The sequence below is a fragment of the Anomaloglossus baeobatrachus genome, chromosome 6 (genome assembly GCF_048569485.1).
Source record: "Anomaloglossus baeobatrachus isolate aAnoBae1 chromosome 6, aAnoBae1.hap1, whole genome shotgun sequence".
Classification (NCBI taxonomy): domain Eukaryota; kingdom Metazoa; phylum Chordata; class Amphibia; order Anura; family Aromobatidae; genus Anomaloglossus; species Anomaloglossus baeobatrachus.
The window spans coordinates 35696475-35723603 of NC_134358.1; the positions used below are offsets into that span (position 1 = coordinate 35696475).

Genomic DNA, 27129 nt, shown 5'->3' on the forward strand with positions numbered 1-27129 from the left:
CACCTTATTTTTAACATGTAAGAAATTGTTCGTGCATTTTTCGACCAAATTGATGCACCCCATAATATATTTAAACTTAAAAGGGGTTTTCCCCACAATGTTAATTCTAATCAATAGGTCTTGGAATAATAATAATTTCCACAATTGAATGTCTTTATAAATAATGTTCCTGTGCTGAGATAATCTTATATATGTGTCCTTGCTATGTACTGTGTAATGGCTGTGTCTGACCGTACAGGGACATGGTCTGATCATACCACAGCTCCTGGACAGGTGAGGAAGTAATAAGTTATACAGACATTACAGTACGGGATCACAGCTGATTCTTTATGTGAGGTAAAACATTTCCCTGCCTGTATTTAAAAAATGTTTTACCTCACAGAAAGAATAATTTGCAATCCCAAGCTGTATTGTTTTTATACTCTTTTGTGTCTTCCGCTGCCCAGGAGCAGTGGTTGATCAGAGCATGTCCCTGTACGGTCAGACACGGCCATTACACAGTACATAGCAGGGACACATGTATAAAATTATCTCAGCACAGGAACATTTTTTTAAACACATCCAATTGTGGAAATTATTATTATTCCAAGATCTATTGATTAAAATCAACTTTGTTTGTGGGGAAAACCCCTTTGATTAAACCCCTTTAAATAAATAAAAGAAGCTATAAAAAAGTGCAAAAAATATGCAATAAAGCAACGCCAAAAACGTATGGTTTTCAGATGTGGATTTTTCAGCCAGAGAAAATTTGGGCTAAAATACAGACATCCCAGATTCTGGTCAGTTTATGCAAAGCAGGTTTACCCTGTTGGGGGCGACAGTGAGAAGAGAAGAAAGCTCTTTCAGAGTGTATAAAATAGGACTTCTGCGGTCCTCTCCAAAACATGATGGGGGCAACATCGGTCATTAAGTTTCTATATCATTCTACTTAATTCTTATAATTTAAAAGTAATAAAAAAAGTTTCCTGTAATCTTGATAAATAAATGCTTACACCTTTATAATAATCATTTAATCTTAATCTACAGGAGACATGAATTCCCTGCAAAATGACATGACGGCGCTGCCTTCTGCAGAGGAGGTGACCACTGACTTTCCCAGTGAGTAATATTCAGATTTGCATTTCCTATTATGCACCAGAGGGCAGGTGCCTATAGCAGACAGCTGGAGGCTGGTATTCTCAGGCTGGGGAGGCCCATGGTTAGCAGCCCGCAGCCATCCCAGAGGTGGCCCATCTATTAGATACTCCAATTGTGGTGCTTCAACTGAGCTCTTCTCGATTGCCCGGGTGTGGTGGCAATCAGGATAATGGTAGTTGAAGTTGGTGCAGCTGTGAATTGACAGCTGGCATCAAGCCCAGGGGTTAGTAGTAGAGAATCGGCTATCCAACACCCCCATTACTAACCCACACACAAATAAAAGATATTTTAAAAAAAAACACTCCTCCAAGCTTACCTTAGTTCAACATTTTGTTAAAAAAAAAGTTTCCAAGCTGCTCCAACTTAGTCCACCGAATTCGACATAGTCCACAAATGGAAACCTGAAGACGTAAAAAGATAGAAATGAAAAGAAGACACTGTACCTTGTTCAACAAGGTCCCAAGCAGGTCCACCATAGTCTACCCAAATCCAACGTAGTCCAGAGTGCAAAGTGATCAGGAACGTCTGAAGACTGACGTCACCACTCGCGAGACACGGCGCCTCAGCAGAACTGGGACGTCAGTGATGTCACTGCTCTTCAAACGTCCCTGCTCACTCTTCGGTCTGGACTACGTTGGAATCGGGTAGACTACGTCGGACCTGCTTGGGGACTTGGCTTTCTAAGAAAGGGTGAATAAGGGGCAGTGTTTTGTTTTTATTTCTCTATGTTTATGTTTTTCAGGTTTGCATTCAAGGACTACATCGGAACTGGGTGGAAACTTTTTTTTTAAATAAAATGATGAACCAGGTAAAGTGTGGGGGACTGTTTATTTAAATAACTATTTTCGCGTCCATTTTTTTTTTCTTTATACTTACAGGGGTTAGTAAAGGGGATGTTTGATAAACAACTCTCCATTACTAACACCAGAGCTTGATGTCTGTTTTGTGACAACTCACAGGTGACCTCAACCCCAAAAACCATTACCCCGACTGCCAACACACCAGGACGATCAGGAAGAGCTGAGTGAAGCTACAGAATTGGAACATCTAATGCGATTTGCCACTTTCTGGGAAGGTTGCAGGCTGCTACTTTTAGGCTGGGAAGGGCCAAATAACCATGGACCTTCCCAACCTGAATATATCAGCCCCAGCTGTCTGCTTTACCTGTGGTGGTTATAAAAATTAGTGGGGGACCTCACATCTTTTTTTTTTTCTAATTTATTTAATAATAATAACCTATCCAATAAGCTCCACATGGTACAATTTTATGTCAGGGGTTGGGCTCTTATATGTCTGCCGGTCTCTTTAGCATTCATTGCTGTCCAAAAATGCTAGACAAATGCAGGTCAAAAACACATCAAAATCATGGCAAAATGTATGGTTTTCCTGCTGGGGTCTGGGTTTCTGATGCAGGGTCTTTTAGATGTTGGAGTTTTATTAATTTTGAGATTTCATCTACAGTATGAGGAAGGTCTGGGATGAAGCATTTTATGGTTACACTTGGCCGCCACCAAGGAAAGAAAACATATAAAATGGAGAAATTAATAAGATATATGTGATATTGCACACCTATAATCCAATACTGACAATGTGCGTCTTTCTTTTAAGGCTTAACGTCTCCTCCTGGGACCGCGGTTGTGGAGTCGTCTGTGGGTAAATAATTCTCTATATCTTCTCATATCTGCCCCCTCCTTCTCACTCAAAATATAGCATTAATGCCACAGGTGCAATCTAGTACCATAATCGCAGCTGCTGTGCTAAACTTCAGATGCACAGGCTGAATAGTGGAGCAGGGAGCTGATGACTCCTTCCTCCACAATTGTAATCAACTGTATCTACATTCAGAGGACACAAATATAGTTGAAGTTGGGATAGTCCCCAGACATACCGGGACAGATTCACAGATTCTCATTTCTGGAAATGTCTTGCGCGATTTAGTTATTTTCACTGGATGGTGACATGGTTTTCCCTCCCTGATAGACCCCTTATTCGAGTACATCCAGTTGTGTACACCTGCAGGTCACCCGCTCTATAGGACATTTCCCATAGGGCTTCTGGCCCCCAGCAGTACTCAGCACTTATCCACTTGTGTAGTTTGGTAGCCCCCCTTCACACCCCCCTCTGTAGTGATAACACGTCCCCGGTAGGCCCTACAGCCGGAATTCTACACATGGCTGACACTAAACTGCTCCACACCCTGTAGGCCTGGCCCCTTTATATTATCTAAGCCATTCCCACTGGCTACAACCTTCTATGGAGTATTTCTAAAATGTGGGTTTCCCACAGTCTAAATTTTAAGGATAAAAAACACCTTAGAATGTGAAATAACAAGTAATTTAGTATAAACAGAAAATGTCATCAGACAATGGCCTATTGTTTATATTACATTTTTTAGTATCGTGTGTTTTTAAAATATTTTGGCTAGTGTTTTTATATATCACAATATGTATTGAAATAAAATTTAGAAAACTTGCAATTTTCACATTGGCCACTGGGACTTTTTAGACTCTAATGTCCTGCTTTTGCTGCAAACTGCACATGTACATTAGCCACAATGAACCAACTCCAGCCCTATCTATTCTATTGAAGCACCTAATGAGGGAGTGCAAAGAACATTGTTAATGCAGGATTAGCAGTGACATCACCTATTGTGAATGGTGAATCATTTGTTATCTACTGTACATAGATGTGTTATCAGTCATTGAACAGAAGAGGAGGAGGTGAGCTGTGATATTACCTAATGTGAATGATGGATCCCGTGTTATCAATGTGTATAGAGGTGTTATCAGTCATTGTACAGGAGGAGGTGAGCTGTGATATCACCTATTGTGAAGGGTGGATCATGTGTTATCTACTGTGAGGTGTTATTAGTCATTGTACAGGAGGAGGAGGTGAGCTGCGACATCACCTATTGTGCATGGTGGATCCTGTGTGATCTACTGTATATGAAGATATCAACTGTATACAGATGTTTTCAGTGATTGTACAAGAGGAGGGGGTGAGCTGTGATATTACCTATTGTAAATGGTGGATCCTGTGTTATCTACTATATATGAAGGAGTTATCTATTGTGTAGAGGTGTTATCAGTCATTTTACAGAAGGAGGAGGTGAGCTGTGATATTACCTAATGTGAATGATGGATCCCGTGTTATCAATGTGTATAGAGGTGTTATCAGTCATTGTACAGGAGGAGGTGAGCTGTGATATTACCTTTTGTGAATGTTGGTATCATGTGTTATCTACTGTATAAACAGGTGTTATCAGTCATTGTACAGGGGGAGGAGGAGGTGAGCTGTGATATCACCTATTGTGAATGGTGGATCCTGTGTTATCTACTGCATATGAAGATATCAACTGTATAGAGGTGTTATCAGTGATTGTACAAGAGGAGGGGGTGAGCTGTGATATTACCTATTGTTAATGGTGGAGCCTGTGTTATCTACTATATATGAAGGTGTTATCTATTGTGTAGAGGTATTATCAGTCATTTTGCACAAGGAGGAGGTGAGCTGTGACATCACCTATTCTGAATGGTGGATCCTGTGTGCACATAGTTATAGGGTGACACATAGGGCTAGGAAAGTGTAAACAAAGTCATAGAAGGCAGATGGGGAAAACGGAAGAAAATCAAAAGATTTACGGAATAATTAGAACCCCCCAAATCCCAAACGTAACAGAAAGGGAAGGAAAATGGGAAGGGAAACTCACAAACAAACCTCAGGGAAAAGCAAAAGAGATTATTCAGCAAGGTTATCCTTAACTGAAGAGCTGAGACTCCAAACATCCACCCATCTAGGAATATAGAAAGCAATAAAGGCGCATGCATGGCGAGTATAAATAGCCCCTCTCATGATGTGAAAGGGCAAACAAACCGAGGAAGTGAGCACACCGAAATGGAAATTAAACAGAAGAGTAAGGCAAAGGAAAGACAAAAGAATTATCAGTATTTGAACAGAGACAAAACAGACTGTGGTTCAACCAAGAGGGAAAGCAACTGTGGCGCCCCTGAGGCTTCAGTCGCCACAGGGTACTGCACCTCACTTAAGGTGCGGTGCTCATCCTGGGTCTAGAGGAGGTCTGTACCAGTTTCACAACACACAAACTCATACATACAGTTATGTTGCCCTCCCCATTGGGGACCGGGCTAGAGTCAGGTCTTAAGGTAGTGACCAAAGATGGGGGGCTGCCACCCACTAGTGACAGGGAACCGGAGGAGCGGTCACCAGGGAGAGTTAGGAGCGGACACAACAGTGAGTTCTTCAGCAGGAGAGGATGGGTTTTTCGGGAGCTCCTGTGGGACATAGGAGAATATGGTCACCGAGTGGAGAGCTTGATTGCTCCCTCGGGATCGGTGGAACAGACTTTACGTTGTATCACCAGAATCTGCAGGACAGGGGGATTGTACGTCCCTCTGGCCACCACAAGTTCCCAGAGCACAGTGGCACATAGGACCCGGGGCTGGGATTACGGTCAGGCCCCACAGCAGATCCGCGTCACCTGCACACGGACGGGACGTTAACTTACAAGAACCGGGGTCCCCAAGTAGCTTTAGGCCATGGTGATCCATCCTTAAAAGTGCAAGGAGGAAGGGCCCACAGACTACCGTACCGGTTCTGACCTCTGAAATATCTGGGATCGGCTGGGGCCCATGACGGCAGAGACCGGTACCCTGAGGGCAGCACTTGAACTGTGAGTAAAAATACCTGGAACCGCAGCAGCTGACTCAGCCTCTTATTGCCGGCGCCATCACCCCACGTTTCGGTGCCAACAGTCATTACAGTCCCTCATCATCCTCCCTTGGGCCCGCTCCACCTGTGGGGAGCAGAACCATCCTTGCTGCGAAACGACCAGCCCTGGAGGACATCACCCGCAGCGGCGACTAATCCCTGGCCGCGTACGACAGGTGGCGTCACGGGACAAACTACCATTCCAGCATCATCCTCCCTTTTATTGTACACCTAGGGGCCACAAAGCTGGGCAGGGCCACCCGTGACATCCCAGACCCCATCACCGGCCTGGGGACGAGTAATCAACCCCCTGCCTAGTAGGTGCTACACAACCACACACCCAGAGGTCAGTGTGACAGTGTCAGTCATTGTATTTCTACCTCTGATGATAAGGAGTCTGCTGAAAGCTCTTTCTGAAAGGACAAGAAGAAGTCTAAAACATCTCCTCAATTTGCTCCCTAACGTCTTCGTATCCTCTGCTGCTGATATGCATCACGCACCAAATGACCACATGGGGTGACGCACGTCATTGAAGAGCTTCACGTCTTATATGAGGGCGGCTGCAGGATAGGTGAGTATAATCCTATATTTTTTAACCCCTTCCAGGGCTTTGGGGTCTGAAAAGGCATTAGAGCAAATGAAATGTCATTTTGGGGCAGTTTTGATTTCTAAAGAATTTTAGGAAAGCGATGTAGCAGACTGTGTCAGTGAGCCGCGAATAAGGGTCACATCACATTATTAATGCTCTTTCAGGGGTTACAGTGTGGGTTTCGCCATTATAGATGTGTGAAGGATTGAGCCCCATGGCCGGATGATGTGATTACACAGAGGTGAAAGCAGCTTCTCCTCCTGGTAGTGATTTGGGATCGCACAGTTCTGCCTTACAGTCACATCACAGCCGCAGAGTCGCTTCCGTGCCTCATAAAGCCGGAGTTCATAAAATTGATGACATGTAATGGCTGCTATGAGGCGAATGTGACTTCTCACTCATTGTAATAACTCAGGCAAAACGCCTCTGAAAGAAAAGTAATATACGACGACACAAGGCGCTGAGCAGGTGACCGGAGGCAGAGGTGTATCTAGCGGCTGCCGGTATTTTTAGACTGGTTTTATCATTTGCTACGTCAAGTAATAGGCAGATTCATGAATGGTGTCAGATCGCGGAGAGAAAATAGATCCTTATATTTATAGAGAGATGATAAAAAGGACTGGGGAGAGGAGGAAGAGGGAAGGAGAGGAGGAATAAGGAGGAGGACAGAGAGAAAGAAGAAAGAGAGAGGAGGACAGAGGGATAGAGAGGAGGAATAAGAAGGAGGACAGAGAGAAGGAAGAAAGAGGAAGATAAGAGAAGGAAGAGAGAGGAGGAAGAGGGAAGGAGAGGAGGAATAAGGAGGAGGACAGAGAGAAAGAAGAAAGAAAGAGGAGGACAGAGGGAAGGAGAGGAGGAATAAGAAGGAGGACATAGAGAAGGAAGATAAGAGAAGGAAGAGAGAGGAGGACAGAGGGAAGGAGAGGAGGAATAAGGAGGAGGACAGAGAGAAAGAAGAAAGAGAGAGGAGGACAGAGGGATAGAGAGGAGGAATAAGAAGGAGGACAGAGAGAAGGAAGAAAGAGGAAGATAAGAGAAGGAAGAGAGAGGAGGAATAAGGAGGACAGAGAGAAGGAAGAAAGGGAGAGGACAGAGGGAAGGAGAGGAGGAATAAGAAGGAGGACAGAGAGAAGGAAGATAAGAGAAGGAAAAGAGAGGAGGACAGAGGGAAGGAGAGGAGGAAAAAGGAGGAGGACAGAGAGAAAGAAGAAAGAGAGAGGAGGACAGAGGGAAGGAGAGGAGGAATAAGAAGGAGGACAGAGAGAAGGAAGAGAGAGGAAGATAAGAGAAGGAAGAGAGAGGAGAAATAAGGAGGACAGAGAGAAGGAAGAAAGAGGAAGATAAGAGAAGGAAGAGAGAGGAGGACAGAGGGAAGGAGAGGAGGAATAAGGAGGACAAAGAGAAGGAAGAAAGAGGAAGATAGAAGAGGAAGGGAGAGGAGGAAGAGGGAAGGAGAGGAGAAATAAGGAGGAGGACAGAGAGAAAGAAGAAAAAGAGAGGAGGACAGAGGGAAGGAGAGGAGGAATAAGGAGGAGGACAGAGAGAAAGAAGATAAGATAAGGAAGAGAGAGGAGGACAGAGGGAAGGAGAGGAGGAAAAAGGAGGAGGACAGAAAGAAGGAAGAAAGAGGATAGAGAAGGAACAGAGAGGAGGACAGAGGGAAGGAGAGGAGGAATAAGGAGGACAAAGAGAAGGAAGAAAGAGGAAGATAGAAGAGGAAGGGAGAGGAGGAAGAGGGAAGGAGAGGAGAAATAAGGAGCAGGACAGAGAGAAAGAAGAAAGAGAGAGGAGGACAGAGGGAAGGAGAGGAGGAATAAGGAGGACAAAGAGAAGGAAGAAAGAGGAAGATAGAAGAGGAAGGGAGAGGAGGAAGAGGGAAGGAGAGGAGAAATAAGGAGGAGGACAGAGAGAAAGAAGAAAGAGAGAGGAGAACAGAGGGAAGGAGAGGAGGAATAAGAAGGAGGACAGAGAGAAGGAAGATAAGAGAAGGAAAAGAGAGGAGGACAGAGGGAAGGAGAGGAGAAATAAGGAGGACAGAGAGAAGGAAGAGAGAGGAAGATAAGAGAAGGAAGAGAGAGGAGAAATAAGGAGGACAGAGAGAAGGAAGAAAGAGGAAGATAAGAGAAGGAAGAGAGAGGAGGACAGAGGGAAGGAGAGGAGGAATAAGGAGGACAAAGAGAAGGAAGAAAGAGGAGGATAGAAGAGGAAGGGAGAGGAGGAAGAGGGAAGGAGAGGAGAAATAAGGAGGAGGACAGAGAGAAAGAAGAAAGAGAGAGGAGAACAGAGGGAAGGAGAGGAGGAATAAAAAGGAGGACAGAGAGAAGGAAGATAAGAGAAGGAAGAGAGAGGAGGACAGAGGGAAGGAGAGAAGGAATAAGGAGGACAGAGAGAAGGAAGAAAGAGGAAGATAAGAGAAGGAACAGAGAGGAGGAAGAGGGAAGGAGAGGAGAAATAAGGAGGAGGACAGAGAGAAGGAAGAAAGAGGAAGATAGAGAAGGAACAGAGAGGAGGAAGAGGGAAGGAGAGGAGAAATAAGGAGGAGGACAGAGAGAAAGAAGAAAGAGAGAGGAGGACAGAGGGAAGGAGAGGAGGAATAAGGAGGAGGACAGAGAGAAAGAAGATAAGATAAGGAAGAGAGAGGAGGACAGAGGGAAGGAGAGGAGGAATAAGGAGGAGAACAGAGAGAAGGAAGAAAGAGGAAGATAGAAGAGGAAGAGAGAGGAGGAAGAGGGAAGGAGAGGAGAAATAAGGAGGACAGAGAGAAGGAAGAAAGAGGAAGATAGAAGAGGAAGAGAGAGGAGGAAGAGGGAAGGAGAGGAGAAATAAGGAGGAGGACAGAGAGAAAGAAGAAAGAGAGAGGAGGACAGAGGGAAGGAGAGGAGGAATAAGGAGGACAAAGAGAAGGAAGAAAGAGGAAGATAGAAGAGGAAGGGAGAGGAGGAAGAGGGAAGGAGAGGATAAATAAGGAGGAGGACAGAGAGAAAGAAGAAAGAGAGAGGAGGACAGAGGGAAGGAGAGGAGGAATAAGAAGGAGGACAGAGAGAAAGAAGAAAGAGGAAGATAGAAGAGGAAGGGAGAGGAGGAAGAGGGAAGGAGAGGAGAAATAAGGAGCAGGACAGAGAGAAGGAAAAAAGAGAGAGGATGACAGAGGGAAGGAGAGGAGAAATAAGAAGGAGGACAGAGAGAAGGAAGAAAGAGAGAGGAGGACAGAGGGAAGGAGAGGAGGAATAAGAAGGAGGACAGAGAGAAGGAAGATAAGAGAAGGAAGAGAGAGGAGGACAGAGGGAAGGAGAGGAGGAATAAGGAGGTCAGAGAGAAGGAAGATAAGAGAAGGAAGAGAGAGGAGGACAGAGGATAGGAGAGGAGGAATAAGGAGGAGGACAGAGAGAAGAAATAAAGAGGAAGATAAAAGAAGGAAGAGAGAGGAGGACAGAGGGAAGGAGAGGAGAAATAAGAAGGACAGAGAGAAGGAAGATAAGAGAACGAAGAGAGAGGAGGAAGAGGGAAGGAGAGGAGGAATAAGGAGGAGGACAGAGAGAAAGAAGAAAGAGAGAGGAGGACAGAGGGAAGGAGAGGAGGAATAAGAAGGAGGACAGAGAGAAGGAAGAAAGAGGAAGATAGAAGAGGAAGGGAGAGGAGGAAGAGGGAAGGGGAGAAGGAATAAGGAGGAGGACAGAGAGAAAGAAGAAAGAGAGAGGAGGACAGAGGGAAGGAGAGGAGGAATAAGGAGGGCAGAGAGAAGAAAGAAACAGGAAGATAGTAGAGGAAGGGAGAGGAGGAAGAGGGAAGGAAAGGAGGAATAAGGAGGAGGACAGAGAATAAGAAGAAAGAGAGAGGAGGACAGAGGGAAGGAGAGGAGGAATAGAGAGGACAAAGAGAAGGAAGAAAGAGGAAGATAGAAGAGGAAGGGAGAGGAGGAAGAGGGAAGGAGAGGAGAAATAAGGAGGAGGACAGAGAGAAAGAAGAAAGAGAGAGGAGGACAGAGGGAAGGAGAGGAGGAATAAGAAGGAGGACATAGAGAAGGAAGATAAGAGAAGGAAGAGAGAGGAGGACTGAGGGAAAAAGAGGAGAAATAAGGAGGACAGAGAGAAGGAAGAAAGAGGAAGATAAAAGAGGAAGGGAGAGGAGGAAGAGGGAAGGAGAGGAGAAATAAGGAGGAGGACAGAAAGAAAGAAGAAAGAGGAAGATAAGAGAAGGAAGAGAGAGGAGGACTGAGGGAAAAAGAGGAGAAATAAGGAGGAGGACAGAGAGAAGAGATAGAGAAGGAAGAGAGAGGAGGAAGAGAGAAGAGGAATAAGGAGGAGGACAGAGAGAAAGAAGAAAGAGGACGATAGAGAAGGAAGACAGAGGAGGAAAGAGGGAAGGAGAGGAGAAATAAGGCAGAGGACAGAGAGAAAGAAGATAAGATAAGGAAGAGAGAGGAGGACAGAGGGAAGGAGAGGAGGAATAAGGAGGTCAGAGAGAAGGAAGATAAGAGAAGGAAGAGAGAGGAGGACAGAGGATAGGAGAGGAGGAATAAGGAGGAGGACAGAGAGAAGAAATAAAGAGGAAGATAAAAGAAGGAAGAGAGAGGAGGACAGAGGGAAGGAGAGGAGAAATAAGAAGGACAGAGAGAAGGAAGATAAGAGAACGAAGAGAGAGGAGGAAGAGGGAAGGAGAGGAGGAATAAGGAGGAGGACAGAGAGAAAGAAGAAAGAGAGAGGAGGACAGAGGGAAGGAGAGGAGGAATAAGAAGGAGGACAGAGAGAAGGAAGAAAGAGGAAGATAGAAGAGGAAGGGAGAGGAGGAAGAGGGAAGGGGAGAAGGAATAAGGAGGAGGACAGAGAGAAAGAAGAAAGAGAGAGGAGGACAGAGGGAAGGAGAGGAGGAATAAGGAGGGCAGAGAGAAGAAAGAAACAGGAAGATAGTAGAGGAAGGGAGAGGAGGAAGAGGGAAGGAAAGGAGGAATAAGGAGGAGGACAGAGAATAAGAAGAAAGAGAGAGGAGGACAGAGGGAAGGAGAGGAGGAATAGAGAGGACAAAGAGAAGGAAGAAAGAGGAAGATAGAAGAGGAAGGGAGAGGAGGAAGAGGGAAGGAGAGGAGAAATAAGGAGGAGGACAGAGAGAAAGAAGAAAGAGAGAGGAGGACAGAGGGAAGGAGAGGAGGAATAAGAAGGAGGACATAGAGAAGGAAGATAAGAGAAGGAAGAGAGAGGAGGACTGAGGGAAAAAGAGGAGAAATAAGGAGGACAGAGAGAAGGAAGAAAGAGGAAGATAAAAGAGGAAGGGAGAGGAGGAAGAGGGAAGGAGAGGAGAAATAAGGAGGAGGACAGAAAGAAAGAAGAAAGAGGAAGATAAGAGAAGGAAGAGAGAGGAGGACTGAGGGAAAAAGAGGAGAAATAAGGAGGAGGACAGAGAGAAGAGATAGAGAAGGAAGAGAGAGGAGGAAGAGAGAAGAGGAATAAGGAGGAGGACAGAGAGAAAGAAGAAAGAGGACGATAGAGAAGGAAGACAGAGGAGGAAAGACGGAAGGAGAGGAGAAATAAGGCAGAGGACAGAGAGAAAGAAGATAAGATAAGGAAGAGAGAGGAGGACAGAGGGAAGGAGAGGAGGAATAAGGAGGAGGACAGAGAGAAGGAAGAAAGAGGAAGATAGAGAAGGAACAGAGAGGAGGAAGAGGAAAGGAGAGGAGGAATAAGGAGGACAGAGAGAAGGAAGAAAGAGGAAGATAGAAGAGGAAGAGAGAGGAGGAAGAGGGAAGGAGAGGAGAAATATGGAGGAGGACAGAGAGAAAGAAGAAAGAGAGAGGAGGACAGAGGGAAGGAGAGGAGGAATAAGGAGGACAAAGAGAAGGAAGAAAGAGGAAGATAGAAGAGGAAGGGAGAGGAGGAAGAGGGAAGGAGAGGATAAATAAGGAGGAGGACAGAGAGAAAGAAGAAAGAGAGAGGAGGACAGAGGGAAGGAGAGGAGGAATAAGAAGGAGGACAGAGAGAAGAAAGAGGAAGATAGAAGAGGAAGGGAGAGGAGGAAGAGGGAAGGAGAGGAGAAATAAGGAGCAGGACAGAGAGAAGGAAAAAAGAGAGAGGAGGACAGAGGGAAGGAGAGGAGAAATAAGAAGGAGGACAGAGAGAAGGAAGAAAGAGAGAGGAGGACAGAGGGAAGGAGAGGAGGAATAAGAAGGAGGACAGAGAGAAGGAAGATAAGAGAAGGAAGAGAGAGGAGGACAGAGGGAAGGAGAGGAGGAATAAGGAGGTCAGAGAGAAGGAAGATAAGAGAAGGAAGAGAGAGGAGGACAGAGGATAGGAGAGGAGGAATAAGGAGGAGGACAGAGAGAAGAAATAAAGAGGAAGATAAAAGAAGGAAGAGAGAGGAGGACAGAGGGAAAGAGAGGAGAAATAAGAAGGACAGAGAGAAGGAAGATAAGAGAACGAAGAGAGAGGAGGAAGAGGGAAGGAGAGGAGGAATAAGGAGGAGGACAGAGAGAAAGAAGAAAGAGAGAGGAGGACAGAGGGAAGGAGAGGAGGAATAAGAAGGAGGACAGAGAGAAGGAAGAAAGAGAGAGGAGGACAGAGGGAAGGAGAGGAGGAATAAGGAGGGCAGAGAGAAGAAAGAAACAGAAAAAGATAGTAGAGGAAGGGAGAGGAGGAAGAGGGAAGGAAAGGAGGAATAAGGAGGAGGACAGAGAATAAGAAGAAAGAGAGAGGAGGACAGAGGGAAGGAGAGGAAGAATAGAGAGGACAAAGAGAAGGAAGAAAGAGGAAGATAGAAGAGGAAGGGAGAGGAGGAAGAGGGAAGGAGAGGAGAAATAAGGAGGAGGACAGAGAGAAAGAAAAAAGAGAGAGGAGGACAGAGGGAAGGAGAGGAGGAATAAGAAAGAGGACATAGAGAAGGAAGATATGAGAAGGAAGAGAGAGGAGGACAGAGGGAAGGAGAGGAGAAATAAGGAGGACAGAGAGAAGGAAGAAAGAGGAAGATAAAAGAGGAAGGGAGAGGAGGAAGAGGGAAGGAGGGGAGAAATAAGGAGGAGGACAGAGAGAAGAGATAGAGAAGGAAGAGAGAGGAGGAAAGAGGGAAGGAGAGGAGAAATAAGGCAGAGGACAGAGAGAAGAAATAAAGAGGAAGATAGAGAAGGGAGGAGGAGGAAGAGGCAAGGAGAGGAGGAAGAGGGAAAGAGAGGAGAAATAAGGAGGAGGACAGAGAGAAGGAAGAAAGAGGAAGATAGAGAAGGGAGGAGGAGGAAGAGGGAGAGGAGGAAGAGGGAAAGAGAGGAGAAATAAGGAGGAGGGCAGAGAGAAGGAAGAAAGAGGAAGATAGAGAAGGTAGGAGGAGGAAGAGGCAAGGAGAGGAGGAAGAGGAAAGCAGAGGAGAAATAAGGAGGAGGACAGAGAAAAGGAAGAAAGAGGAAGATAGAGGAGGAAGAGAGAGGAGGAAGAGGGAAGGGGAGGAGAAATAAGCAGGACAGAGAGAAGGAAGAAAGAGGAAGATAGAGGAGGAAGAGAGAGAGGAGGAAGAGGGAAGGAAAGGAGGAATAAGGAGGAGGACAGAGAGAAAGAAGAAAGAGGAAGATAGAGAAGGAAGAGAGACGAGGACAGAGGGAAGGAGAGGAGAAATAAGGAGGACAGAGAGAAGGAAGAATGAGGACGATAGAAGAGGAAGGGAAAGGAGGAAGAGGGAAGGAAGGAGGAATAAGGAGGAGGACAGAGAAAAAGAAGAAAGAGGAAGATAGAGAAGGGAGGAGGAGGAAGAGGGAAAGAGAGGAGAAATAAAGAGGAGGACGGAGAGAAGAGATAAAGAGGAAGAAAGAGAAGGAAGAGAGAGGAGGAAGAGGGAAGGAGAGGAGAAATAAGGAGGAGGACAGAGAGAACGAAGAAAGAGGAAGATAAATAAGGAAGAGAGAGGAGGACAGAGGGAAGGAGAGGAGAAATAAGGCAGAGGACAGAGAGAAGAAATAAAGAGGAAGATAGAGAAGGGAGGAGGAGGAAGAGGCAAGGAGAGGAGGAAGAGGGAAAGAGAGGAGAAATAAGGAGGAGGGCAGAGAGAAGAAAGAAAGAGGAAGATAGAGAAGGTATGAGGAAGAAGAGGCAAGGAGAGGAGGTAGAGGGAAGCAGAGGAGAAATAAGCAGGACAGAGAGAAGGAAGAAAGAGGAAGATAGAGGAGGAAGAGAGAGAGGAGGAAGAGGGAAGGAGAGGAGGAATAAGGAGGAGGACAGAGAGAAAGAAGAAAGAGGAAGATAGAGACGGAAGAGAGAGGAGGAAGAGGGAAGGAGAGGAGGAATAAGGAGGAGGACAGAGAGAAAGAAAAAAGAGAGAGGACAGAGGTAAGGAGAGGAGAAATAAGGAGGACAGAGAGAAGGAAGAAAGAGGAAGATAAGAGAAGGAAAAGAGAGAGGAGGAAGAGGAAAGGAGAGGAGAAATAAGGAGGAGAACAGAGAGAAGGAAGAAAGAGGAAGATATAGGAGGAAGAGAGAGAGGAGGAAGAGGGAAGCAGAGGAGAAATAAGGAGGAGGACAGAGAAAAGGAAGAAAGAGGAAGATAGAGGAGGAAGGGAGAGGAGGAAGAGGGAAGGAGGGGAGAAATAAGCAGGACAGAGAGAAGGAAGAAAGAGGAAGATAGAGGAAGAAGAGAGAGAGGAGGAAGAGGGAAGGAGAGGAGGAATAAGGAGGAGGCAGAGAGAAAGAAGAAAGAAGAAGATAGAGAAGGAAGAGAGAGGAGGACAGAGGGAAGGAGAGGAGAAATAAGGAGGAGGACAGAGAGAAGGAAGACAGAGGAAGATAAGAGAAGGAAGAGAGAGGAGGAAGAGGGAAGGAGAGGAGAAATAAGGAGGAGGACAGAGAGAAGGAAGAAAGAGGAAGATAGAGAAGGAAGAGAGAGGAGGAAGAGGGAAGGAGAGGAGGAATAAGGAGGAGGACAGAGAGAAAGAAAAAAGGGAGAGGACAGAGGGAAGGAGAGGAGAAATAAGGAGGACAGAGAGAAGGAAGAAAGAGGAAGATAAGAGAAGGAAAAGAGAGAGGAGGAAGAGGAAAGGAGAGGAGAAATAAGGAGGAGGACAGAGAGAAGAGATAGAGAAGGAATGGAGAGGAGGAAGAGGGAAGGAGAGGAGGAATAAGGAGGAGGACAGAGAGAAAGAAGAAAGAGAGAGGACAGAGGGAAGGAGAGGAGAAATAAGGAGGAGGACAGAGAGAAGAGATAGAGAAGGAAGGAAGGGAGAGGAGGAAGAGGGAAGGAGAGGAGGAATAAGGAGGAGGACAGAGAGAAAGAAGAAAGAGAGAGGACAGAGGGAAGGAGAGGAGAAATAAGGAGGACAGAGAGAAGGAAGAAAGAGGAAGATAAGAGAAGGAAAAGAGAGAGGAGGAAGAGGAAAGGAGAGGAGAAATAAGGAGGAGGACAGAGAGAAGAGATAAACAGGAAGATAGAGAAGGAAGAGAGAGGAGGAAGAGGGAAGGAGAGGAGAAATAAGGAGGACAGAGAGAAGGAAGAAAGAGGAAGATATAGGAGGAAGAGAGAGAGGAGGAAGAGGGAAGCAGAGGAGAAATAAGGAGGACAGAGAAAAGGAAGAAAGAGGAAGATAGAGGAGGAAGGGAGAGGAGGAAGAGGGAAGGAGGGGAGAAATAAGCAGGACAGAAAGAAGGAAGAAAGAGGAAGATAGAGGAAGAAGAGAGAGAGGAGGAAGAGGGAAGGAGAGGAGGAATAAGGAGGAGGCAGAGAGAAAGAAGAAAGAAGAAGATAGAGAAGGAAGAGAGAGGAGGGCAGAGGGAAGGAGAGGAGAAATAAGGAGGAGGACAGAGAGAAAGAAGAAAGAGGAAGATAAGAGAAGGAAGAGAGAGGAGGAAGAGGGAAGGAGAGGAGAAATAAGGAGGAGGACAGAGAGAAGGAAGAAAGAGGAAGATAGAGAAGGAAGAGAGAGGAGGAAGAAGGAAGGAGAAAAGGAATAAGGAGGAGGACAGAGAGAAAGAAAAAGAGAGAGGAGGACAGAGGGAAGGAGAGGAGAAATAAGGAGGAGGACAGAGAGAAGAGATAGAGAAGGAAGGGAGAGGAGGAAGAGGGAAGGAGAGGAGGAATAAGGAGGAGGACAGAGAGAAAGAAGAAAGAGAGAGGACAGAGGGAAGGAGAGGAGAAATAAGGAAGACAGAGAGAAGGAAGAAAGAGGAAGATAAGAGAAGGAAGAGAGAGAGGAGGAAGAGGAAAGGAGAGGAGAAATAAGGAGGAGGACAGAGAGAAGAGATAAACAGAAAGATAGAGATGGAAGAGAGAGGAGGAAGAGGGAAGGAGAGGAGAAATAAGGAGGACAGAGAGAAGGAAGAAAGAGGAAGATAGAGGAGGAAGAGAGAGAGGAGGAAGTGGGAAGGAGAGGAGAAATAAGGAGGACAGAGTGAAGGAAGAAGAGGAAGACAAGAGAAGGAAGAGAGAGGAGGAAGAAGGAAGGAGAGGAGGAATAAGGAGGAGGACAGAGAGAAGAAAGAAAAATGAAGATAGAGAAGGAAGAGAGAGGAGGACAGAGGGAAGGAGAGGAGAAATAAGGAGGAGGACAGAGAGAAGAGATAAAGGGGAAGATAGAGAAGGAAGGGAGAGGAGGAAGAGGGAAGGAGAGGAGAAATAAGGAAGAGGACAGAGAGAAGGAAGAAAGAGGAAGATAGAGGAGGAAGAGAGAATGAGAGGAGAAATAAGGAGGAGGACAGAGAAAAAGAAGAAAGAGGAAGATAGAGAAGGGAGGAGGAGGAAGAGGGAAAGAGAGGAGAAATAAAGAGGAGGACGGAGAGAAGAGATAAAGAGGAAGAAAGAGAAGGAAGAGAGAGGAGGAAGAGGGAAGGAGAGGAGAAATAAGGAGGAGGACAGAGAGAACGAAGAAAGAGGAAGATAAATAAGGAAGAGAGAGGAGGACAGAGGAAGGAGAGGAGAAATAAGGCAGAGGACAGAGAGAAGAAATAAAGAGGAAGATAGAGAAGGGAGGAGGAGGAAGAGGCAAGGAGAGGAGGAAGAGGGAAAGAGAGGAGAAATAAGGAGGAGGGCAGAGAGAAGGAAGAAAGAGGAAGATGGAGAAGGTATGAGGAAGAAGAGGCAAGGAGAGGAGGAAGAGGGAAGCAGAGGAGAAATTAGGAGGACAGAGAAAAGGAAGAAAGAGGAAGATAGAGGAGGAAGAGAGAGGAGGAAGAAGGAAGGAGAGGAGAAATAAGCAGGACAGAGAGAAGGAAGAAAGAGGAAGATAGAGGAGGAAGAGAGAGAGGAGGAAGAGGGAAGGAGAGGAGGAATAAGGAGGAGGACAGAGAGAAAGAAGAAAGAGGAAGATAGAGAAGGAAGAGAGAGGAGGAAGAGGGAAGGAGAGGAGAAATAAGGAGGAGGACAGAGAGAAGGAAGAAAGAGGAAGATAGAGAAGGAAGAGAGAGGAGGAAGAGGGAAGGAGAGGAGGAATAAGGAGGAGGACAGAGAGAAAGAAAAAAGAGAGAGGACAGAGGGAAGGAGAGGAGAAATAAGGAGGACAGAGAGAAGGAAGAAAGAGGAAGATAAGAGAAGGAAAAGAGAGAGGAGGAAGAGGAAAGGAGAGGAGAAATAAGGAGGAGGACAGAGAGAAGAGATAGAGAAGGAAGGGAGAGGAGGAAGAGGGAAGGAGAGGAGGAATAAGGAGGAGGACAGAGAGAAAGAAGAAAGAGAGAGGACAGAGGGAAGGAGAGGAGAAATAAGGAGGAGGACAGAGAGAAGAGATAGAGAAGGAAGGGAGAGGAGGAAGAGGGAAGGAGAGGAGGAATAAGGAGGAGGACAGAGAGAAAGAAGAAAGAGAGAGGACAGAGGGAAGGAGAGGAGAAATAAGGAGGACAGAGAGAAGGAAGAAAGAGGAAGATAAGAGAAGGAAAAGAGAGAGGAGGAAGAGGAAAGGAGAGGAGAAATAAGGAGGAGGACAGAGAGAAGAGATAAACAGGAAGATAGAGAAGGAAGAGAGAGGAGGAAGAGGGAAGGAGAGGAGAAATAAGGAGGACAGAGAGAAGGAAGAAAGAGGAAGATATAGGAGGAAGAGAGAGAGGAGGAAGAGGGAAGCAGAGGAGAAATAAGGAGGAGGACAGAGAAAAGGAAGAAAGAGGAAGATAGAGGAGGAAGGGAGAGGAGGAAGAGGGAAGGAGGGGAGAAATAAGCAGGACAGAGAGAAGGAAGAAAGAGAGAGGACAGAGGGAAGGAGAGGAGAAATAAGGAGGACAGAGAGAAGGAAGAAAGAGGAAGATAAGAGGAAAAGAGAGAGGAGGAAGAGGAAAGGAGAAATAAGGAGGAGGACAGAGAGAAGAGATAGAGAAGGAAGGGAGAGGAGGAAGAGGGAAGGAGAGGATGAATAAGGAGGAGGACAGAGAGAAAGAATAAAGAGAGAGGACAGAGGGAAGGAGAGGAGAAATAAGGAGGAGGACAGAGAGAAGAGATAGAGAAGGAAGGGAGAGGAGGAAGAGGGAAGGAGAGGAGGAATAAGGAGGAGGACAGAGAGAAAGAAGAAAGAGAGAGGACAGAGGGAAGGAGAGGAGAAATAAGGAGGACAGAGAGAAGGAAGAAAGAGGAAGATATAGGAGGAAGAGAGAGAGGAGGAAGAGGGAAGCAGAGGAGAAATAAGGAGGAGGACAGAGAAAAGGAAGAAAGAGGAAGATAGAGGAGGAAGGGAGAGGTGGAAGAGGGAAGGAGGGGAGAAATAAGCAGGACAGAGAGAAGGAAGAAAGAGGAAGATAGAGGAAGAAGAGAGAGAGGAGGAAGAGGGAAGGAGAGGAGGAATAAAAAGGAGGCAGAGAGAAAGAAGAAAGAAGAAGATAGAGAAGGAAGAGAGAGGAGGACAGAGGGAAGGAGAGGAGAAATAAGGAGGAGGACAGAGAGAAAGAAGAAAGAGGAAGATAAGAGAAGGAAGAGAGAGGAGGAAGAGGGAAGGAGAGGAGAAATAAGGAGGAGGACAGAGAGAAGGAAGAAAGAGGAAGATAGAGAAGGAAGAGAGAGGAGGAAGAAGGAAGGAGAGGAGGAATAAGGAGGACAGAGAGAAAGAAAAAAGAGAGAGGAGGACAGAGGGAAGGAGAGGAGAAATAAGGAGGAGGACAGAGAGAAGAGATAGAGAAGGAAGGGAGAGGAGGAAGAGGGAAGGAGAGGAGGAATAAGGAGGAGGACAGAGAGAAAGAAGAAAGAGAGAGGACAGAGGGAAGGAGAGGAGAAATAAGGAAGACAGAGAGAAGGAAGAAAGAGGAAGATAAGAGAAGGAAGAGAGAGAGGAGGAAGAGGAAAGGAGAGGAGAAATAAGGAGGAGGACAGAGAGAAGAGATAAACAGAAAGATAGAGATGGAAGAGAGAGGAGGAAGAGGGAAGGAGAGGAGAAATAAGGAGGACAGAGAGAAGGAAGAAAGAGGAAGATAGAGGAGGAAGAGAGAGAGGAGGAAGAGGGAAGGAGAGGAGAAATAAGGAGGACAGAGTGAAGGAAGAAAGAGGAAGACAAGAGAAGGAAGAGAGAGGAGGAAGAAGGAAGGAGAGGAGGAATAAGGAGGAGGACAGAGAGAAGAAAGAAAAATGAAGATAGAGAAGGAAGAGAGAGGAGGACAGCGGGAAGGAGAGGAGAAATAAGGAGGAGGACAGAGAGAAGGAAGAAAGAGGAAGATAAGAGAAGGAAGAGAGAGGAGGAAGAAGGAAGGAGAGGAGGAATAAGGAGGAGGACAGAGAGAAGAAAGAAAAATGAAGATAGAGAAGGAAGGGAGAGGAGGAAGAGGGAAGGAGAGGAGAAATAAGGAAGAGGACAGAGAGAAGGAAGAAAGAGGAAGATAGAGGAGGAAGAGAGAATGAGAGGAGAAATAAGGAGGAGGACAGAGAAAAAGAAGAAAGAGGAAGATAGAGAAGGGAGGAGGAGGAAGAGGGAAAGAGAGGAGAAATAAAGAGGAGGACGGAGAGAAGAGATAAAGAGGAAGAAAGAGAAGGAAGAGAGAGGAGGACAGAGGGAAGGAGAGGAGAAATAAGGCAGAGGACAGAGAGAAGAAATAAAGAGGAAGATAGAGAAGGGAGGAGGAGGAAGAGGCAAGGAGAGGAGGAAGAGGGAAAGAGAGGAGAAATAAGGAGGAGGGCAGAGAGAAGGAAGAAAGAGGAAGATAGAGAAGGTATGAGGAAGAAGAGGCAAGGAGAGGAGGAAGAGGGAAGCAGAGGAGAAATTAGGAGGACAGAGAAAAGGAAGAAAGAGGAAGATAGAGGAGGAAGAGAGAGGATGAAGAAGGAAGGAGAGGAGAAATAAGCAGGACAGAGAGAAGGAAGAAAGAGGTAGATAGAGGAGGAAGAGAGAGAGGAGGAAGAGGGAAGGAGAGGAGGAATAAGGAGGAGGACAGAGAGAAAGAAGAAAGAGGAAGATAGAGACGGAAGAGAGAGGAGGACAGCGGGAAGGAGAGGAGAAATAAGGAGGAGGACAGAGAGAAGGAAGAAAGAGGAAGATAAGAGAAGGAAGAGAGAGGAGGAAGAGGGAAGGAGAGGAGAAATAAGGAGGAGGACAGAGAGAAGGAAGAAAGAGGAAGATAGAGAAGGAAGAGAGAGGAGGAAGAGGGAAGGAGAGGAGGAATAAGGAGGAGGACAGACTGAAAGAAAAAAGAGAGAGGACAGAGGGAAGGAGAGGAGAAATAAGGAGGACAGAGAGAAGGAAGAAAGAGGAAGATAAGAGAAGGAAAAGAGAGAGGAGGAAGAGGAAAGGAGAGGAGAAATAAGGAGGAGGACAGAGAGAAGAGATAGAGAAGGAAGGGAGAGGAGGAAGAGGGAAGGAGAGGAGGAATAAGGAGGAGGACAGAGAGAAAGAAGAAAGAGAGAGGACAGAGGGAAGGAGAGGAGAAATAAGGAGGAGGACAGAGAGAAGAGATAGAGAAGGAAGGGAGAGGAGGAAGAGGGAAGGAGAGGAGGAATAAGGAGGAGGACAGAGAGAAAGAAGAAAGAGAGAGGACAGAGGGAAGGAGAGGAGAAATAAGGAGGACAGAGAGAAGGAAGAAAGAGGAAGATAAGAGAAGGAAAAGAGAGAGGAGGAAGAGGAAAGGAGAGGAGAAATAAGGAGGAGGACAGAGAGAAGAGATAAACAGGAAGATAGAGAAGGAAGAGAGAGGAGGAAGAGGGAAGGAGAGGAGAAATAAGGAGGACAGAGAGAAGGAAGAAAGAGGAAGATATAGGAGGAAGAGAGAGAGGAGGAAGAGGGAAGCAGAGGAGAAATAAGGAGGAGGACAGAGAAAAGGAAGAAAGAGGAAGATAGAGGAGGAAGGGAGAGGAGGAAGAGGGAAGGAGGGGAGAAATAAGCAGGACAGAGAGAAGGAAGAAAGAGGAAGATAGAGGAAGAAGAGAGAGAGGAGGAAGAGGGAAGGAGAGGAGGAATAAGGAGGAGGCAGAGAGAAAGAAGAAAGAAGAAGATAGAGAAGGAAGAGAGAGGAGGACAGAGGGAAGGAGAGGAGAAATAAGGAGGAGGACAGAGAGAAAGAAGAAAGAGGAAGATAAGAGAAGGAAGAGAGAGGAGGAAGAGAGAAGGAGAGGAGAAATAAGGAGGAGGACAGAGAGAAGGAAGAAAGAGGAAGAGAGAGAAGGAAGAGAGAGGAGGAAGAAGGAAGGCGAGGAGGAATAAGGAGGAGGACAGAGAGAAAGAAAAAAGAGAGAGGAGGACAGAGGGAAGGAGAGGAGAAATAAGGAGGAGGACAGAGAGAAGAGATAGAGAAGGAAGGGAGAGGAGGAAGAGGGAAGGAGAGGAGGAATAAGGAGGAGGACAGAGAGAAAGAAGAAAGAGAGAGGACAGAGGGAAGGAGAGGAGAAATAAGGAGGACAGAGAGAAGGAAGAAAGAGGAAGATAAGAGAAGGAAAAGAGAGAGGAGGAAGAGGAAAGGAGAGGAGAAATAAGGAGGAGGACAGAGAGAAGAGATAGAGAAGGAAGGGAGAGGAGGAAGAGGGAAGGAGAGGATGAATAAGGAGGATGACAGAGAGAAAAAAGAAAGAGAGAGGACAGAGGGAAGGAGAGGAGAAATAAGGAGGAGGGCAGAGAGAAGAGATAGAGAAGGAAGGGAGAGGAGGAAGAGGGAAGGAGAGGAGGAATAAGGAGGAGGACAGAGAGAATGAAGAAAGAGAGAGGACAGAGGGAAGGAGAGGAGAAATAAGGAGGACAGAGAGAAGGAAGAAAGAGGAAGATAAGAGAAGGAAAAGAGAGAGGAGGAAGAGGAAAGGAGAGGAGAAATAAGGAGGAGGACAGAGAGAAGAGATAAACAGGAAGATAGAGAAGGAAGAGAGAGGAGGAAGAGGGAAGGAGAGGAGAAATAAGGAGGACAGAGAGAAGGAAGAAAGAGGAAGATATAGGAGGAAGAGAGAGAGGAGGAAGAGGGAAGCAGAGGAGAAATAAGGAGGAGGACGGAGAAAAGGAAGAAAGAGGAAGATAGAGGAGGAAGGGAGAGGAGGAAGAGGGAAGGAGGGGAGAAATAAGCAGGACAGAGAGAAGGAAGAAAGAGGAAGATAGAGGAAGAAGAGAGAGAGGAGGAAGAGGGAAGGAGAGGAGGAATAAGGAGGAGGCAGAGAGAAAGAAGAAAGAAGAAGATAGAGAAGGAAGAGAGAGGAGGACAGAGGGAAGGAGAGGAGAAATAAGGAGGAGGACAGAGAGAAAGAAGAAAGAGGAAGATAAGAGAAGGAAGAGAGAGGAGGAAGAGGGAAGGAGAGGAGAAATAAGAAGGAGGACAGAGAGAAGGAAGAAAGAGGAAGATAGAGAAGGAAGAGAGAGGAGGAAGAAGGAAGGAGAGGAGGAATAAGGAGGAGGACAGAGAGAAAGAAAAAAGAGAGAGGAGGACAGAGGGAAGGAGAGGAGAAATAAGGAGGAGGACAGAGAGAAGAGATAGAGAAGGAAGGGAGAGGAGGAAGAGGGAAGGAGAGGAGGAATAAGGAGGAGGACAGAGAGAAAGAAGAAAGAGAGAGGACAGAGGGAAGGAGAGGAGAAATAAGGAGGACAGAGAGAAGGAAGAAAGAGGAAGATAAGAGAAGGAAGAGAGAGAGGAGGAAGAGGGAAGGAGAGGAGAAATAAGGAGGACAGAGAGAAGGAAGAAAGAGGAAGACAAGAGAAGGAAGAGAGAGGAGGAAGAAGGAAAGAGAGGAGGAATAAGGAGGAGGACAGAGAGAAGGAAGAAAAATGAAGATAGAGAAGGAAGAGAGAGGAGGACAGAGGGAAGGAGAGGAGAAATAAGGAGGAGGACAGAGAGAAGAGATAAAGGGGAAGATAGAGAAGGAAGGGAGAGGAGGAAGAGGGAAGGAGAGGAGAAATAAGGAAGAGGACAGAGAGAAGGAAGAAAGAGGAAGATAGAGGAGGAAGAGAGAACGAGAGGAGAAATAAGGAGGAGGACAGAGAGAAGAGAGAAACAGAAAGATAGAGATGGAAGAGAGATGAGGAAGAGGGAAGGAGAGGAGAAATAAGGAGGACAGAGAGAAGGAAGAAAGAGGAAGATAGAGGAGGAAGAGAGAGAGGAGGAAGTGGGAAGGAGAGGAGAAATAAGGAGGACAGAGAGAAGGAAGAAAGAGGAAGACAAGAGAAGGAAGAGAGAGCAGGAAGAAGGAAGGAGAGGAGGAATAAGGAGGAGGACAGAGAGAAGGAAGAAAAATGAAGATAGAGAAGGAAGAGAGAGGAGGACAGAGGGAAGGAGAGGAGAAATAAGGAGGAGGACAGAGAGAAGAGATAAAGGGGAAGATAGAGAAGGAAGGGAGAGGAGGAAGAGGGAAGGAGAGGAGAAATAAGGAAGAGGACAGAGAGAAGGAAGAAAGAGGAAGATAGAGGAGGAAGAGAGAACGAGAGGAGAAATAAGGAGGAGGACAGAGAGAAAGAAGAAAGAGAGAGGAGGACAGAAGGAAGGAGAGGAGAAATAAGGAGGACAGAGAGAAGGAAGAAAGAGGAAGATAAGAGAAGGAAGAGAGAGGAGGACAGAGGGAAGGAGAGCAGGAATAAGGAGGAGGACAGAGAGAAGAGATAGAGAAGGAAGGGAGAGGAGGAAGAGGGAAGGAGAGGGGGAATAAGGAGGAGGACAGAGAGAAAGAAGAAAGAGAGAGGACAGAGGGAAGGAGAGGAGAAATAAGGAGGACAGAGAGAAGGAAGAAAGAGGAAGATAAGAGAAGGAAGAGAGAGGAGGACAGAGGGAAGGAGAGGAGAAATAAGGAGGAGGACAGAGAGAAAGAAGAAAGAGGAAGATAAGAGAAGGAAGAGAGAGGAGGAAGAGGGAAGGAGAGGAGAAATAAGGAGGAGGACAGAGAGAAGGAAGAAAGAGGAAGATAGAGAAGGAAGAGAGAGGATAAAGAAGGAAGGAGAGGAGAAATAAGGAGGAGGACAGAGAGAAAGAAAAAAGAGAGAGGAGGACAGAGGGAAGGAGAGGAGAAATAAGGAAGAGGACAGAGAGAAGAGATAGAGAAGGAAGGGAGAGGAGGAAGAGGGAAGGAGAGGAGGAATAAGGAGGAGGACAGAGAGAAAGAAGAAAGAGAGAGGACAGAGGGAAGGAGAGGAGAAATAAGGAGGACAGAGAGAAGGAAGAAAGAGGAAGATAAGAGAAGGAAGAGAGAGAGGAGGAAGAGGGAAGGAGAGGAGGAATAAGAAGGAGGACAGAGAGAAAGAAGAAAGAAGAAGATAGAGAAGGAAGAGAGAGGAGGACAGAGGGAAGGAGAGGAGAAATAAGGAGGAGGACAGAGAGAAAGAAGAAAGAGGAAGATAAGAGAAGGAAGAGAGAGGAGGAAGAAGGAAGGAGAGGAGAAATAAGGAGGAGGACAGAGAGAAGGAAGAAAGAGGAAGATAGAGAAGGAAGAGAGAGGAGGAAGAAGGAAGGAGAGGAGGAATAAGGAGGACAGAGAGAAAGAAAAAAGAGAGAGGAGGACAGAGGGAAGGAGAGGAGAAATAAGGAGGAGGACAGAGAGAAGAGATAGAGAAGGAAGGGAGAGGAGGAAGAGGGAAGGAGAGGAGGAATAAGGAGGAGGACAGAGAGAAAGAAGAAAGAGAGAGGACAAAGGGAAGGAGAGGAGAAATAAGGAGGACAGAGAGAAGGAAGAAAGAGGAAGATAAGAGAAGGAAGAGAGAGAGGAGGAAGAGGAAAGGAGAGGAGAAATAAGGAGGAGGACAGAGAGAAGAGATAAACAGAAAGATAGAGATGGAAGAGAGAGGAGGAAGAGGGAAGGAGAGGAGAAATAAGGAGGACAGAGAGAAGGAAGAAAGAGGAAGATAGAGGAGGAAGAGAGAGAGGAGGAAGAGGGAAGGAGAGGAGAAATAAGGAGGACAGAGAGAAGGAAGAAAGAGGAAGACAAGAGAAGGAGGAGAGAGGAGGAAGAAGGAAGGAGAGGAGGAATAAGGAGGAGGACAGAGAGAAGGAAGAAAAATGAAGATAGAGAAGGAAGAGAGAGGAGGACAGAGGGAAGGAAAGGAGAAACAAGGAGGAGGACAGAGAGAAGAGATAAAGGGGAAGATAGAGAAGGAAGGGAGAGGAGGAAGAGGGAAAGAGAGGAGAAATAAGGAAGAGGGCAGAGAGAAGGAAGAAAGAGGAAGATAGAGGAGGAAGAGAGAACGAGAGGAGAAATAAGGAGGAGGACAGAGAGAAAGAAGAAAGAGAGAGGAGGACAGAAGGAAGGAGAGGAGAAATAAGGAGGACAGAGAGAAGGAAGAAAGAGGAAGATAAGAGAAGGAAGAGAGAGGAGGACAGAGGGAAGGAGAGCAGGAATAAGGAGGAGGACAGAGAGAAGAGATAGAGAAGGAAGGGAGAGGAGGAAGAGGGAAGGAGAGGGGGAATAAGGAGGAGGACAGAGAGAAAGAAGAAAGAGAGAGGACAGAGGGAAGGAGAGGAGAAATAAGGAGGACAGAGAGAAGGAAGAAAGAGGAAGATAAGAGAAGGAAGAGAGAGGAGGACAGAGGGAAGGAGAGGAGAAATAAGGAGGAGGACAGAGAGAAAGAAGAAAGAGGAAGATAAGAGAAGGAAGAGAGAGGAGGAAGAGGGAAGGAGAGGAGAAATAAGGAGGAGGACAGAGAGAAGGAAGAAAGAGGAAGATAGAGAAGGAAGAGACAGGAGAAAGAAGGAAGGAGAGGAGAAATAAGGAGGAGGACAGAGAGAAAGAAAAAAGAGAGAGGAGGACAGAGGGAAGGAGAGGAGAAATAAGGAAGAGGACAGAGAGAAGAGATAGAGAAGGAAGGGAGAGGAGGAAGAGGGAAGGAGAGGAGGAATAAGGAGGAGGACAGAGAGAAAGAAGAAAGAGAGAGGACAGAGGGAAGGAGAGGAGAAATAAGGAGGACAGAGAGAAGGAAGAAAGAGGAAGATAAGAGAAGGAAGAGAGAGAAGAGGAAGAGGAAAGGAGAGGAGAAATAAGGAGGAGGACAGAGAGAAGAGATAAACAGGAAGATAGAGATGGAAGAGAGAGGAGGAAGAGGGAAGGAGAGGAGAAATAAGGAGAACAGAGAGAAGGAAGAAAGAGGAAGATAGAGGAGGAAGAGAGAGAGGAGGAAGAGGGAAGGAGAGGAGAAATAAGGAGGACAGAGAGAAGGAAAAAAGAGGAAGACAAGAGAAGGAAGAGAGAGGAGGAAGAAGGAAGGAGAGGAGGAATAAGGAGGAAGACAGAGAGAAGGAAGAAAAATGAAGATAGAGAAGGAAGAGAGAGGAGGACAGAGGGAAGGAAAGGAGAAATAAGGAGGAGGACAGAGAGAAGAGATAAAGGGGAAGATAGAGAAGGAAGGGAGAGGAGGAAGAGGGAAGGAGAGGAGA

At 46.3% G+C, this 27129-nt stretch overlaps 1 protein-coding gene across 1 annotated transcript in view; it reads left to right on the forward strand.

Annotated features, from left to right (window-relative positions):
- OC90 (otoconin 90) overlaps positions 1-27129 on the forward strand; it is a 95879-nt gene that overhangs the window by 51062 nt on the left and 17688 nt on the right. Inside the window, exons 9-10 of the mRNA XM_075316013.1 lie at positions 1027-1098; positions 2746-2790. Of these exons, the coding sequence (XP_075172128.1) occupies positions 1027-1098; positions 2746-2790 (117 nt within the window). The remainder of the gene's footprint in view (positions 1-1026; positions 1099-2745; positions 2791-27129) is intronic.